Source organism: Cherax quadricarinatus, chromosome 29, assembly GCF_038502225.1.
Source record: "Cherax quadricarinatus isolate ZL_2023a chromosome 29, ASM3850222v1, whole genome shotgun sequence".
Lineage (NCBI taxonomy): Eukaryota > Metazoa > Arthropoda > Malacostraca > Decapoda > Parastacidae > Cherax > Cherax quadricarinatus.
In genome coordinates, this window is record NC_091320.1 from 17,233,746 (window position 1) to 17,249,406 (window position 15,661).

General features: G+C 43.3%; 1 protein-coding gene across 2 annotated transcripts in view; it reads right to left on the reverse strand.

Annotated features, from left to right (window-relative positions):
• The window catches only part of LOC138853373 (probable basic-leucine zipper transcription factor Q), a 91,289-nt gene extending 85,225 nt beyond the window's left edge, over positions 1-6,064 (reverse strand). For both annotated transcript variants that reach the window (XM_070089630.1, XM_070089629.1), the window contains exon 1: positions 5,859-6,064. In XM_070089630.1, coding sequence (XP_069945731.1) covers positions 5,859-5,918 — 60 coding nt within the window. In that variant the 5' untranslated portion in view covers positions 5,919-6,064. The remainder of the gene's footprint in view (positions 1-5,858) is intronic.
• Between the last annotated feature and the right edge of the window lie 9,597 nt (positions 6,065-15,661).

Here is a 15,661-nt window from a genome sequence, read left to right on the forward strand (position 1 = left end):
ATATATGTAATTTATGCACTGAAATTAAAGCTTATTTTTAAGTTAAATTTGTTCAGCCAGAACACTGTATTTGACTCAGTTAAGTCAGTTGTCATATGTGACATTATTCTTGTAGTGGATGGTAGGTGTGTAGGACATAGACGAGGTGACAACCACTGAAGTAGAGCTTCTGGTGCTGGAGGAAACCATGGATCAAACCTCCCACTGGATCGATACCATGCCTAACCCTTCTAGGGTAGGGTAGGTGCCTGAGTCCGAGCCTTTAGCTCATAAGACTGTCATTCCCATTAGCCCCCTTGTGGCGGGGATGGCAGACCAGAGAGGCCTAGCTTGTGGCTAGGCCTGGGGACAGTTGGTCCCAAAGATGAGGAAGTGCTTGTGCCTCCTCCCATGGGAGACTTAGGTCTCAGACACTCCCTAAAGAGGGAGCCAAGGCCGGGCCACCACTTGGAAAAGGCCCGGGCCGGGAGAATACCGGCTAATCTTTAACTAACTAACTAACCTCCCACTACAAATTTTGAGAGTACTTAAACAGAGATTTTAAAGTTGAAATTTGTCCTAGTTAATGAGAAGAGACTTGAGAAGGATTGAACATACAAAGATCCAGGAGGAAAAGGAATTAGAAATCCTTAGGGCTGAAGACAACAATTTGTTTACCAGGAGGAACAGGTAATTGTGTAGAAATGTTTAATTTGAATAAAACTATAAAGTTTCTTCCCAGATTTTTGGAGAAAGACCCAGACAATTTTTTCTCATTATCTGAGAAAACTGCCAGGTGACAGCAATGGCCAGACAGTAACTGGGCCACATTAACAAGAATACAGTTAACTGGTTACAAACAGTTACTTCTCTAGATGAACATGAGTTTTCAGAGTATGAGAAAGTGAAAGATGTTGTGTTACTGGTTTGTCAGATATTGCCAGAGAGGTTTAGGTAAAAGTTTAGTGGACTAAATTTTCAGGCTTTGGAACAGCGAAAGGAAACGATGTCACTGCTGAACAAATGGTGCCGCTCCAAAGGTGTAGTACGTGATTATGAGGATGTAAGTACGTTAAATTTACTAGAGGATCTTTTAAACAGTCCTGACCTTAAGGCATATCTTGAGGAAAATAGGATTTCAGTAATTTTTAAACATGCCTTAGAGTTGCGCGATAGGTTTTCGGCCAACCAAAAATTTGGAGAAATCATCCAGAATATGTTAATAATAATTTTACTCCACCAACCAGGAGAAGCAAGAAATTTCTAGGGTTTAAGCCAAATTTTTTCCAGCCTCATAATCACAAGAGTTTTCAACCTAATTACCACCAGAATCCTGGTTACCAGGGATTTAAGTCTACTTCTCAGTAACCTGATCAGGAACGTAGTAAGTCAGTTTCAGGTTCAGGAAAACAGAGTACAGGTAGGAAAAGTCCAGTTTCCCAAGGATAAAGGGACCCAGCTTGCTCAAATGGCCGTGAGACTTTTTATGGTTAAGCTGTATGCTTTCAAAGAGGGAGTAGATTACAATCTTGGCTTGTCAGGTAGTAGTTTGAGAACAATAATACGAAAAGAACTTCAACTGAATTTTATGGACTTAAGGCTCAGGGAGATTGACACCAGTGAGTCCATCTATCATCATTCTATCATGCAGGAGGAGCCACATGTCTACGGTGCATCCAACAAAATAAGCAGACTCTTGGATGTCACTACTGCCCGGCTCCGGCTGGGTTACAAGTATCTTTGGCAGGTTAAATCACCACCACCAGATGTAGACCAAACGAAATGTAAACTTTGCCAGATGGACTATTGTCACACTCTGCGTCATTATGTACTGGAGTGCGATAAAATTAATGAATTTAGAAACAACTCACTCAGAAGTGTTCAAGAAATGGCTAAGTATTTTATCCACAGTGGTATATTACAGACCATTCTGGAGAAATACCCTGACTTTGCTAGCTGTAAATAAAGCATTACCACATGTGTGCATGTGTGTGTGTGTGTGTGTTTGTGTGTGTGTGTGTTTGTGTGTGTGTGTGTGTGTGTGTATGAGTGTATGTGCGTGTGTGTGTATGAGTTTGTGTGTGTGTGTGTGTGTGTGTGTGTGTGTGTGTGTGTGTGTGTGTGTGTGTGTGTGTGTGTGTGTGTGTGTGTGTGTGTGTGTGTGTGTGTGTGTGTGTGTGTGTGTGTGTGTGTGTGTGTGTGTGTATGAATTTGTATATATATGTGTGTGTGTGTGTGTGTGTGACTTAACAATCAATATTTGCACCAACAACTCACTACAGTTGTGACCGGGTGTGGAAGTGTGAATTGCTCATTACTCTAAAATTTGTTCATGATTGTAGCCAGGTATAAACGTAAGTAACCATTCTTACAGTATTCATTACCTTTGTAACTTGTGAGTTCATTACCTTTGTACCTAGTTCAGCCATCAAAACTTTGGGGCCGGTCCCTGGACCCATTGTGTACCTCTGTAATCTGTAAATACCTTTGTAACTTGTCATGATTGTGACTAGACCTACCTGGAGTTCATTACCTTTGTAAATTGTGAGTTCATTACCTTTGTAAATTGTGAATTCATTACCTCTGTAACTTGCTCAGCTATCAAAACTTTGAGGCCCAGTCCCTGGACCCATTATGTACCTCTGTAATCTTTTGACTACCGCCCACAGGATGGGTATGGGGTGCATAATAAACATATTAAACTAACTAACTTGTAGCAATACTGCAGAAAGACGCTTAGTAACCATGGTGTGGCACAGGCCTCTCAAGTACACCAGCTACACGCACTGTAGCTAATATTGAAGTTTTACCTGAAAGTACACCAGGTAATCCAGCTGTTTTAGACCCTCGGATGAAGGTTTTTTTCAAGTAAACCCACAGTGGCCTTGCGTCAATATGAAGGTAGGGTAGAAGGTGTTATGTATTTAAGGGATGGATGTTGTACTTTCACCTTGTCTCACAAGGTTATATTATCAGTGTCAGAAGATACATCTTCACTGGGATGGACATTTTTCTAACAGGGGATTACAGGATCCACTATTAGGACTTCAGTTCATAGGATGTGGATGGAATCTGCTTACCAGTCTGGTTACCTGCCAGTAGGTATTGCACAGGATATGCCTTTTGAAGGTGTTCACCTTCAGTTAGGTAGTAATGTTATGTGTCTTTTCGAAAGTATGAAACCCTTAGTGTGGAGGGACCCAGAATCACAAATTTGGGAGGAAAAAGTTAGGGCTACTGTGCCTGAGCTGCTTCCAGTGTGTGCTGTAACTAGGCAAATGTCAAAGGAGAAAGTTTCTGTGCTTCTCCTTGATTCTTCTGATGCTGGAGAAGATTTGGGTTTGGGAAAGCTGTCCCTGGAGTCTAGCCTGCAGGAGACTCAGGATAGTGATGAACCAGCCCAGGTGGGATCTAAATTGAGTAGGGGAACCTAGATTGAGTGGCGACTCCGACTCGAGAACAGCTGATTGAGGCCCAGGGGTGTGACGACACCCTGAAGGCTATTTGGTCATCGGCAGTTACCAAGAAGGCAGCCTCCCAACCAATTATTTTTTTACACAGGTGTTTTAGTGAAAAAGACTATCTGATGAAGTATCTTATGATGGAGCAATAGAGGCACTCTACCAAGTGGTGGTGCCAGAGTCATGATGTTCCCATGGGAGGATATTTAGGTATTACAATGACCATGGGCAAAGTTTCCAAACATTTTTACTGGCTTCAGATATGGGAGTCAAGTGGGTAAGTATACTGAGTCATGTCCTGTTTGTCAAAGGGGAGGAAAACCTAACAAGGGAATTAATCCTGCCTCACTTAACCCAATCAAAGCAGTTGGAGAATCGTTTAGCAAGCTGGTTGTGGACTGTGTGGGACCATTACCCAAAACTAAGATAGGTATCCATTACTAATTAATCACTGTTATTTGCTCTTGTACAAGGTTTCTCGAGACCATCCCGCTACGTGGTCTTGAGAGCATTGGTGAAATGTTTTACTTAACTAGGGATCCCTAAGGAAATTCAGGCAGATTAAGGGTCAAATTTTATATCTGAACATTTTCGCACAGTTTTGGGGATATTTAATATTTAGATAACAACCTCTACATCGTATCACCCAGAGTCAAGGGTTGGTGGAGCGGTTTCACCAGTATCTCAAGACAATGCTGCTACATGCTTATTGTACCCAGTACCAGAAGGACTGGGATGAGGGTATCCCTCTCCTTTTATTTGCTGTGAGGGACACCGCTCGGGAATCATTAGGCTATAGTCCCTTTGAACTGATCTATGGTCACCACGTAAGGGAGCCATTGACTGTTTTGAAGGAACATTGGCTAGGTGATGATCGTGATGCTTTTCCTTAGCGTCTTTTCTTACTTTCAGAGACTGTCTGGCTCATCTGAGAACCTGCACACCAGCCAGACCAAGATGAAGAGACTATTTGGCCACAAGGCAGCGTATTGTACTCTTGAAGTTGGAGAGGAGGTGCTAGCAATGGAGCCGGTGCCTGATAATGCCTTAAAAGTAACGTACAGTGGGCTGTACACGGTGGTGAAAAACGTTTCTGACCAAAATTATAGAATTCACACTCCTGGGCAGCAGAAGTCTGAACGAGATATGCATCTAAACTGTCTAAAATGGTATCATCAACGATCTACTGCAGCCACTGTTAATATAGTAAATGATCCAGGGATGGACACTGATTTGCAGGCAACTGCAGATGTACACCTTAGTAGCAGGGCCTCATTAAAGGACCTTACCTTAGTCCTTTGCAAAGGAAGGGTTGTGCAAATAGCTCATTTTCTCTCAAATTTTAATGTTAAACGAGTTTTTTAAGTCTGCGGATTAGCAGTGCTCATTTTGGTGATAGTGAATGTGTAATAAATTTCCATTTTGACTTTCAGTATAAAAGAAAAGTGCACCATGACAAGTAAAGTAAGGATGAATGCTTGTTGTAATGATAAAGTTTTCTTATTTTTGATGTTAATTCCTTTCTCTAGATCTTACGTTAATTTTCCGTCTTACTATTTTTGGATCGTTGCATCCAAGTGGATACAGCTGAGTGAGACCTGTGGTCTGGTGGTGAGGGTATTATGTCGGATATTGAACTGTTCTAATATATTTGTTATTTGGAATGTTTGTAGTGTAGTGAAGATCCATAAATATAGTGTTAGTGCTTAAGTGGAGGCATATTGAGCAGCCAGTGAGACATAATAGACATGAACACTTGGTGAGCTGTGTAGCATCACTAGTCTAGCAATTGCTGGCGAAGCTTCGCAGGAGAGAGGTTGTTGGTGTGATGAAGCTGGCATGGGGTTAACTACATAGGATTATTTTGTTGTAATTTTCAGGCCATAGGCTGGTTTTGGGTTATATTTGTGCTCACATGGGCCCTGGCATAGGCCTGACTCTGTTGTCCGAGTGGGGGTCAGTGCGTTCTGGTAAGATTTTGAATTAATAGAGCACTAACAAGAGGCTAGGAGCCTACTGGAGAATAGGGTTATGACGGCCCCTCTGGTACCTAGCCTCATGTTTATCTTGCTTTATGTCGTAGCCTTAATTTACTAGCAGAGGTGTAACAGTGTATTGCTTGTGAAATGTATTGAAGGCAGGTTTTGTGCTGTATATATCATTGATTAATATAGTTTATATTTATAAAGGTGAGTTTCTGTCCTTCCTGGTAATCAACCCTAAAGTTTAGTGTTTTTGTCAAGTTACCTTTGTGGATCTAGGCTGGTTTATACTTTTTAATATTTTGTATATTCCCTTAGACAAAGCTTTTACCCATTAGGCTCCAGTGTACTGTCGTAACATCGGGTTATAACTCCTGGCCCCATGTAATTGTGTGTGAGTAATATTTGACAAAACAATAGTTCTTAATGAGCTCACCCTTGAGAGTCGCAGCACCAGCAGCAGCAGCAGCAGCAACAAGAGGTGGGCAACCCTCATCTCTCTGAAAGTCGGAAAAACATTTATTATTCATCAGTCTCGTTTTCTTCATTCAGTCATGTTGAAAATGGTGTAAGATACTGACAATTATCTTTATTGTTGAAACGTTTCACCAACACAGTCAAATACAAAGGCAGCCGGTGAAATAGCAGTGAAATGATGTAATCAGACTCTGTTGGAGGAACACCTGCTGTCCCAGTTCACCTAGCAGTAAGTAGCTACCTGGGTGTGAGACACCTTACACCTGCTGTCCCAGGCCACCTAACAGTAAGTAGGTACATGGGTGTGAGTCACCTAACAACTGCTGTCCCAGTTCACCTAGCAGCAAGTAGGTACCAGGGTGTGAGTCACCTTACACCTGCTGTCCCAGTTCACCTACCAGTAAGTATGTACCTGGGAGAGTGACCTTACACCTGCTGTCCCAGTTCACCTAGCAGTATGTAGGTACCTGGGTGTGAGTCACCTTACACCTGCTGTCCTAGTTCACCCAGTAGTAAGTAGGTATCTGAGTGTGAATTACCTTACAACTGCTGTTCCAGTTCACTTAGAAGTAAGTAGGTACCTGTGTGTGACTCACTTTACACCTTCTGTCCCAGTTCACGTAGCAGTAAGTAGGTACCTGGATGTGAGTCACCTTACGCCTGCTGTCCCAGGACACCTAGCAATAACTAGATACCTGAGTGTAATTCACCTTACACCTGCTGTCCCAGTTCACCTAGCAGTAAGTAGGTACCTGGCTGTGATTCACCTTACACCTGCTGTCCCAGTTCACCAAGAAGTAGGTACCTGGGTGTGCATTACCTTACACCTGCTTTCCCAGTTCATCTAGCAGTAAGTAGGTACCTGGGTGTGATTCACCTTACACCTGCTGTCCCAGTTCACCTAGCAGTGGGTAGGTACCTGGGTGTGAGTCACCTTACACCTGATGTCCTATTTCATCTTGCAGTAAATAGGTACCTGGAAGTGAGTCACCTTAAACCTGCTGTCCCAGTTCACCTAGCAGTAAATAGGTACCTCGGTGTGATTCACCTTACATCTGTCCCAGTTCACCTAGCAGTAAGTAGGTACCTGGCTGTGATTCACCTTACACCTGCTGTCCCAGTTCACCTAGAAGTAGGTACCTGGGTGTGCATTACCTTACACCTGCTTTCCCAGTTCATCTAGCAGTAAGTAGGTACCTGGCTGTGATTCACCTTACACCTGCTGTCCCAGTTCACCTAGCAGTGAGTAGGTACCTGGGTGTGAGTCACCTTACACCTGATGTCCTATTTCATCTTGCAGTAAATAGGTACCTGGGAGTGAGTCACCTTAAACCTGCTGTCCCAGTTCACCTAGCAGTAAATAGGTACATCGGTGTGATTCACCTTACATCTTCTGTCCCAGTTCACCTAGCAGTAAGTAGGTACCTGGCTGTGAGTCACCTTACACCTGCTGTCCTATTTCATCTAGCAGTAAGTAGGTACGTTGGAGTGAGTCACCTTAAACCTGCTGACCCAGCTCACCTAACGTTAAATAGGTACCTCGGTGTGATCACCTTACACCTTCTGTTCCAGTTCACCTAGCAGAAAGTGTGAGTCACCTTACACCTGCTCTCCTATTTCACCTAGCAGTAAGTTGGCACCTGGGTGTGAGTCATCTTACACCTGCTGTCCCAGTTCACCTAGCAGCAAATAGGTGCCTCTGTCTGAGCTACCTTATACCTGCAAGTCCCAGTTCACCTAGCAGTAGGTAGGTACCTGAGTGTGATTCGTATTACACCTGCTGTTCCAGTTCATCTAGCAGTTAGTAGATACCTGGGTGTGAGTCACCTTACACCTGATGCCCCAGTTCACCCAATAGCAAGTAGGTCCCTTGGTGTGATTTCCCTTCCACCTGCTGTCCCAGTTCAACTATAAGTAAGTAGGTACCTCTGTGTGAGTCACCTTATACCTGCTGTCCCAGTTCACCTAGCAGAAAGTAGGTACCTGGGTGTGTGTCACCTTACACCTGCTCTCCCAGTTCACCTAGCAGTAAGTAGGTACCTGGATGTGAGTCACCTTACACCTACTGTCTCAGTTCGCCTAGCAGTAAGTAGGTACCTGGGTGTGAATAACCTTACACCTGCTGGCCCTCTTCACCTAGCAGTAAGTAGGTACCTTTGTGTTAGTCACCTTACACCTGCTGTCCCAGTTCAAGTAGCAGTTAGTAGGTACCTGGGTGTGAGTCACCTTATGTATGCTGTCCCAATTCACCTAGCAGTAAGTAGGTACCTGCGTGTGAGTCATATTATACCTGTTGTCCCAGTTCACCTATTAGTAAGTAGGTACCTGGGTGTGAGTCACCTTATACCTGCTGTTCCAGTTCACCTAGCAGCATGTATCCTGTAAGCGTGCCACGCACGCTTACAGGAACAACAATGCAGGTGTTACTGCCTGCGATCATCAGTGAGGTATATGGAATACCAAACGAAGAATTATATGGATTAGCAGTAAATGGTGTGTCAAGGATTTTCATTAAGTTTAAAGAAGCAGGATTCTACACAAGCATAGTCAACAAATATCAAGAGAAAAGGCTAGCAGTGAACACTATGGTGGAAGTCTGCTTACATGATGTGTCCAGCTATGTGACGTGGGTGAAAGTACGAAACGTGCCTTTTGAGGCGACAGAGCATGATGTGATGGCAGTGTTTAGCAGCTACGGAAAAATCCACTTAGCTGAGATGGGAGTGTGGCAAAATGGACCTTATGAGGGGCTACCTGAGGGATCATTTACGCTGAAAATGACGTTAAGGCAGCCAATTCCATCATACATTCTTCTGGAGGTCTTCCGGACGCAGGTCTACGTGTACTACTCAGGGCAGCGGAAGACTTGCAGATTATGTGGATCTTTTGAACATATGGCGGCCCAATGCTATAAAAAAGCTGGACGGAGGGAACAGGTACCAGTGATCTTACATCAGAGGAATGGTATGGGGGTGTTGGAGGAAGGAGTAAGGCCAAACAAGAATCCTTGCCGTTGGAGTGAAGAAGTGGATAGGGCTGAGGCGGCTATGGAGGAAGTTGTAACACTAACGGTTGATAAGGGAAAGACGACATCGACGTCGAGAGTGAGTGATGAGGAGGGCACGGACCAACAGGATGGCTTGCTGGAGGCAGTTCTAAGCTCCTTTTTGCATGACGTTGAGGAGGGACAGGAGGATGAAGGGCGTAACCTCGTGCAGGCAACAGCGCAGCAAGATCTGGAGCTTAGGAATACTGTGTACACTAATGTTAATGTGCACAACGTTGTGGCAGAAGTCCATAGGGCGGAAAAGACAGGTGACGAGGTGTGTGGGGAGGGGAGTTCTCGTAAGAGAACTGCAGGAATGTCGGAGATGGACGACGTTCTTACTCAAGGACAAAGAACAGGAGTAAAATCTTGGAGAAAGGAAGTACAGTATGTCATAAGGGGAAAGAGGGGAGGGGTAATGAAGGGTTTAATGGTTCTAGGGATAACGAAGGTATAGGGGGAGTGAATAAGCAAGCTGTCAAGAAAGACGCAATACAGCAGGACGGTATAGGAGGGTGTGTGCCAAGAAGAAAAGGTAAACCACCACTTTTAAAATAATTCACGGTAGTAACTGTAAATGTAAATGGATTGAGGAATGAAGTGAAATGGGTATGGATGGAATGGTTTTTGAGGAGATATAATGTGGATGTATGCTTTATACAAGAACATAATTATAAGATAGGCTGTGTTTTGGCATTAAAAGGTTATAAATTGTATGTAAGTGGGTCTGTTAGGTTAAAAGAGGGAGTGGCAGTGGCTGTGAAGGAAAATAGTCCCTTACGTATTATAAAGTGGGAAGAAGTGGGGGGGAGGGTAGTGAGGGTGGATGGTGAGTGGGGAGCATCTCGAGTATGTTTCATTGGGGTTTATATGCCAGCGGAGAATATAATCAAAGTAAAAGAGGAATTTGTGAGAGACGTTTTGGTGTATTTTTTAAGGGGTTTACCTCTAGTCACTGTAATTGGGGGGGGACTGGAACTGTGTTATAAGGGGGGGGGGACGTGGAGCCAAGGGGGGCGGGTTGTGTGTTACGGTCGTTACGCAATGTTTTACAGGATGTAGGGGTGAGGGACGTGGAGGGGAGTGGGGCTTGGAGAGTTGATTTCACTTTTGTTAGGAGAGCTTATTCAGCAAGGTTAGATAGGATTTATATAACGGAGGCAGTTAGGGTAGGAAGGGTAAAAACAGTGGATGTAGGGTTTTTGGATCATAGGGCAGTTTTGGTAGAGCTGGATTGGGAGGGAGTGCTAAAGGTATATTCAAGTTTCTGGAAGTTAAATGCGAGGTTGGTGAGGAGTGAGATGGTGAATGCAGAGTTTAGAGACTGGTGGAGACAATTGTGGAGGGCAAGGGATGGGGTAGGGAGTATTTTGGATTGGTGGGAAAATAGGGTCAAACCTGGTATTGCGGGGTTTTATAAATATAAAGGAAGGGAGGAGGCGAGGTGGAGGTATGGTTTACAGAATTATTTGGAGCAGCAGCTCAATGAGTGTTATGCGGGTGAGGAGGGAAGTCTTTTCAAGAATTATCAGGGCTAAGAGAGAGATTAAGGGAAATACATAATGAAAGATTTGATGAAATAAGGGTAAGGGCGGGGATGGATGCAGTACTCTGGGGAGATAAACCGTCGGGTAGTGTGTTAAGAAGTTTTCGAATTAGACAACAGGAGTCCACTATAATACTTTTAGAGGTTAGTGACGATTTGGAAGGTTATACTAAGGGGCAAATGTTGGTGACAACTGAGGGGATAAGTAATTATGCGGACTATTGGTTTAAAAGGAAATGAGGAAAGGGTAACGTGGGGATAGTTAATAAAGAAAGAGGAGGGGTGAAGGCCTGGTGGAAAGGTGGGGAGGACAGAGGGGGATTGGAGGGAATAATAAGTATGGAAGAAGTGAAAGAGGCAGTGTTCAATTTAAGTAAGGGGAAAGCACCAGGAATCGATGGGCTTTCCAATGATTTTTACAGAGTGCATTGGGAAACCATAAATGTTTGTTTGGTTCAGGTATTGAATAGTATGCTGAAGGAAGGGAAATTGGGAACGTCACAAAGGACGGGTGTGGTCGTGCTTGTAAAGAAAAAGAGGGAGGGGAGAACACTGAGCACGTGCAGGGCCATATCTTTAATGTGTATGGATTATAAGATTTTTGCGAAGATTCTAGGGAACAGGATGAAGAGGGTGATAGGTGGTATGGTGCACAAGGGTCAGTTGGGGATTCTGGGTTGTAGTATGAGGGATGGACATAGTCGAATTAGGGAATTTTTGAAGGGTTGTAAGGGGGGTGGAATTTTGGGCATTGATTGAGAGAATGCTTATGACGGTGTGAATAGGGAGTACATGGTTGACACTTTAAGGCTTATGGGTTTTGGGGAGGGAATAGTAAAATGGGTGAAGACCTTGTATGCAGAAGCCATGATTCAGGTGCAAATTAATGGTAGGTTGGGTAGCATGTTGAAAATGGAGAAAGGTTTGAGACAAGGGTGTCCTATATCTCAAATTCTGTTTGCATGTATGCAACACCCGTTTTATGGAATGGTTGAGGAAGCAACAGCATTACAGCGGGAGGGGATGGGGTTTACAGGGGTAGTTGGTTATGTAGATGTAGATGACACAACAATACTGATCAATGATGTCGAAGGTTTGCGAAAGATGGAGAGAGTAATGAGGTTTTTGGGGAGGCGTCAGGCATGCGTGTCAACAGAGCTAAATCAAAATTATTAGAGATAGGAGATTGGGTGGGGGGTAGAATGGGGGTGGAGTTAGGATGGGATGTGACTGAACAGCTGAAAATTTGTGGGATTATCTATATGGCAGATGAGCAAGAGGCTAGATGGAGGAATTCAGAATTGGTGGGAGAGAAAGTTGTACAACGGATTAGGAACCTAAGAGCGAAGGATGTTACTTTAATGCAAAGGGCAATAATAATAAATTCATTGGTTTATAGTAAAGTGTGGAACGTGGCAGTGGTGTATCCTTTACGAGAACAGGAGATAAAGGAGATACAGAGAAGGGTGCTTCATTATATATGGGGTTTTGGACGGGCATGATTAAGAGGTGGTTATGACGAATGTGCGCAGAGGGGGAGTAGAGCTTTTGATGCTAGGGCCGAGGGTACAGGCCATGTATGTTAAACAGAGGTACGGAAGGGAGGGGGGGTAAAAGGGGTGAGGGTTGGGAGGGTGATGGGGGATGTACGACGGTGGTGGGGAGGAAAGGACTTAATGGAATGTGAGAATATGCTAAGGGTTATGTTAGTAATAGGTGAGGTAAAAAAGCTCAAGGTGGGAAGGTTAGTAGAGATGAGTAGGAAACCAGAAATCATGCAAGGGGTGGCGGTATACCCTTTGTATGATTGGGGTACGATTTGGCATGATTTCCAGAAGCTTAGATTAATGCCGAGGGTAAGGGAGTTAGTTTATAGGTTTATAATGAGAATTTTAGCGTCAAAGCAGGCTTTGTGTGTGATGGGTTTGGTAAGGGAAGCGAAATGCGAACATTGTGAGGAATCGGAAACAGCCTTTCATGCCGTATATTTTTGTAGGGAGTTGGGTCAGGTACGGGTGTGGCTGGCTAGAGTTAATGGGTGGGGGCAATGTAGAGCTCCTGCGTGCCCTAACTTTAGAGGTAAGGGGGGTGTCTGAGGTTGTAAAGAGAGCCATTTTGTACATTGTGACAGATTTCTTGTTTTATTCATGGGGCTTGAAGGAAAAAGGTGGGGGGATTAGGGTAAGGGCAATTGCAGCAGGAATTTATCGCACAGTCTGTAGAAATAAAATCATTTATTTATTTATTTTTTTTATTGATCTCGTTAAGACACGTTACAACCAATAAATAATAACTGATTCTTATTTACACATCATATACATATGATGTTCATAAATTTATTCCAAACTATACCGTGACCTGTAACCCATAATGGTTACAATACTATATAGCAATAGTACATTTGTTTGATGGAGATTTAAAAGTCACGGTCTGACACATGAAAACTGTACTACGAGTCCAAGGATAATAAAAACAATCTAATAAACTCCTATTTTACCTTCCTTACACTTTCTCGTACCCAAACACAACCTTACTTATTACTCTCACACCAAACACAACCTTACTTATTACTCTCACACCAAACACAACCTTACTTATTACTCTCACACCAAACACAACCTTACTTATTACTCTCACACCAAACACAACCTTACTTATTACTCTCACACCAAACACAACCTTACTTATTACTCTCACACCAAACACAACCTTACTTATTACTCTCACAACAAACACAACCTTACTTATTACTCTCACACCAAACACAACCTTACTTATTACTCTCACACCAAACACAACCTTACTTATTACTCTCACACCAAACACAACCTTACTTATTACTTTCACACCAAACACAACCTTACTTATTACTCTCACACCAAACACAACCTTACTTATTACTCTCACACCAAACACAACCTTACTTATTACTCTCACACCAAACACAACCTTACTTATTACTCTCACACCAAACACAACCTTACTTATTACTCTCACACCAAACACAACCTTACTTACTACTCTCACACCAAACACAACCTTACTTATTACTCTCACACCAAACACAACCTTACTTACTACTCTCACACCAAACACAACCTTACTTATTACTCTCACACCAAACACAACCTTACTTATTACTCTCACACCAAACACAACCTTACTTACTACTCTCACACCAAACACAACCTTACTTATTACTCTCACACCAAACACAACCTTACTTATTACTCTCACACCAAACACAACCTTACTTATTACTCTCACACCAAACACAACCTTACTTACTACTCTCACAACAAACACAACCTTACTTATTACTCTCACACCAAACACAACCTTACTTACTACTCTCACAACAAACACAACCTTACTTATTACTCTCACACCAAACACAACCTTACTTATTACTCTCACACCAAACACAACCTTACTTATTACTCTCACAACAAACACAACCTTACTTATTACTCTCACACCAAACACAACCTTACTTACTACTCTCACACCAAACACAACCTTACTTACTACTCTCACACCAAACACAACCTTACTTATTACTCTCACACCAAACACAACCTTACTTATTACTCTCACACCAAACCACGCACTCAAAACACATACGAGAGACCAGTCCTTTTACGTTTTTATGTCGTACAAATTCCATAAATCCAGAACATGGAAACTACGGTAGGTATATGGAAAACTACGCTCCCAACGATTCCCAAACAACAGCTTGTTCCTACACTTGGTTCGATACATGACTGCTATAATACCGTGTACTCTCTCAATTGTTCCAGCTGTCCGGAGCACCCAAGATGTATGAATAAAATCTGATACTAACACCCCCAATGCCCTTTCGACATCATCCGGGACCCCCCCCCCTCACGTCTAAACTAAGGACACGTAAGGGAGAAAAACCCCCCCACCCACCCACCTAATAAGTCTACCGAGCCAACAGCGCACGGCGTCCAACCGCTCGCAAAAATAAATCACATGAAAAACAGTTTCTTCTATCCCACAATCGATACAGGACGGAATATCGCATAACCGTCGTGTACACAAAATGGACCCGGATGGCAAGATGTTACGAAAAAAATTATATACCGTTTCATGAATTACGGGTCGCAATGGAAGATCCACCAGACGGTTCCAAATATCAGCCCAAGCATACAACGGAAACTGACTACAGACCGGTGCCACATCAGCTTCCATAGTCTCCCGAACTAAGATACGCAATTTACATGTGCGCGGATTTGAAACAACTGTAAGCACGTGCAACATATCTACGCATATATGGCGATCATGCCCCTTGACACACTCGCACAGGTATTGATACGTCTCGCTAACTGGATTACCTGCCACTCGCAGGTATTGCACATATGTATGCTTGACAAAAAGGGCAAGCATTGATGCATGAAAATCTAATAATCCCAAACCCCCTTTGCGAACACTTAAACTAAGCACACTGCGTCGTAACCAGCAACAACGACTTCCCCAGATAAACCGAAAAACATGCACCAATAAACGTGTCTCATCTCTTGGGCACAACAAAGATACACGCACAACATGCCACACTTTAGCATATAGAATGGAGTTAATAACTATCACCCGTTGGTGGAGAGTTAACCCATGTAATCTCAGCATACCCACATGCCGGATTACGCTATCAACCACCATCTTAGAATTGAATACACGTCCTTCAGTACTACTAGCCGCATGAATTAACCCGCATATTTTCAGATTCACGCACCACCCACGGACTCTCCATGGAGATTGGACCTCGTTGCCACGGCCCTAAAAGTAATAGTCCAGACTTATCCTTATTACATATCATACCCGTTGCCTCGCTAAAAGTGGTCACAATATGATCTACAGCAGACAAACTACTGGCATCTGTAAGCATGAGCGTTGTATCATCAACATAGCCAACAATATGGATGGGCCTACTGCACTGCCCATTACATGGATGCTGCTGACACCCAGCTGCCAGTGCCCTATACAATGGTTCCTGATAAATAGCAAATAAAATTTGCGATAACCGGCACCCCTGGCGAATCCCATGATGTAAGGATACAGTCATACCTAATTTCCCATTCACCTGGATGCGTAAACTCGCGTCAGTATACAATGACATAACCCACTTAATAATCATTCGTGCTAAGTTCTC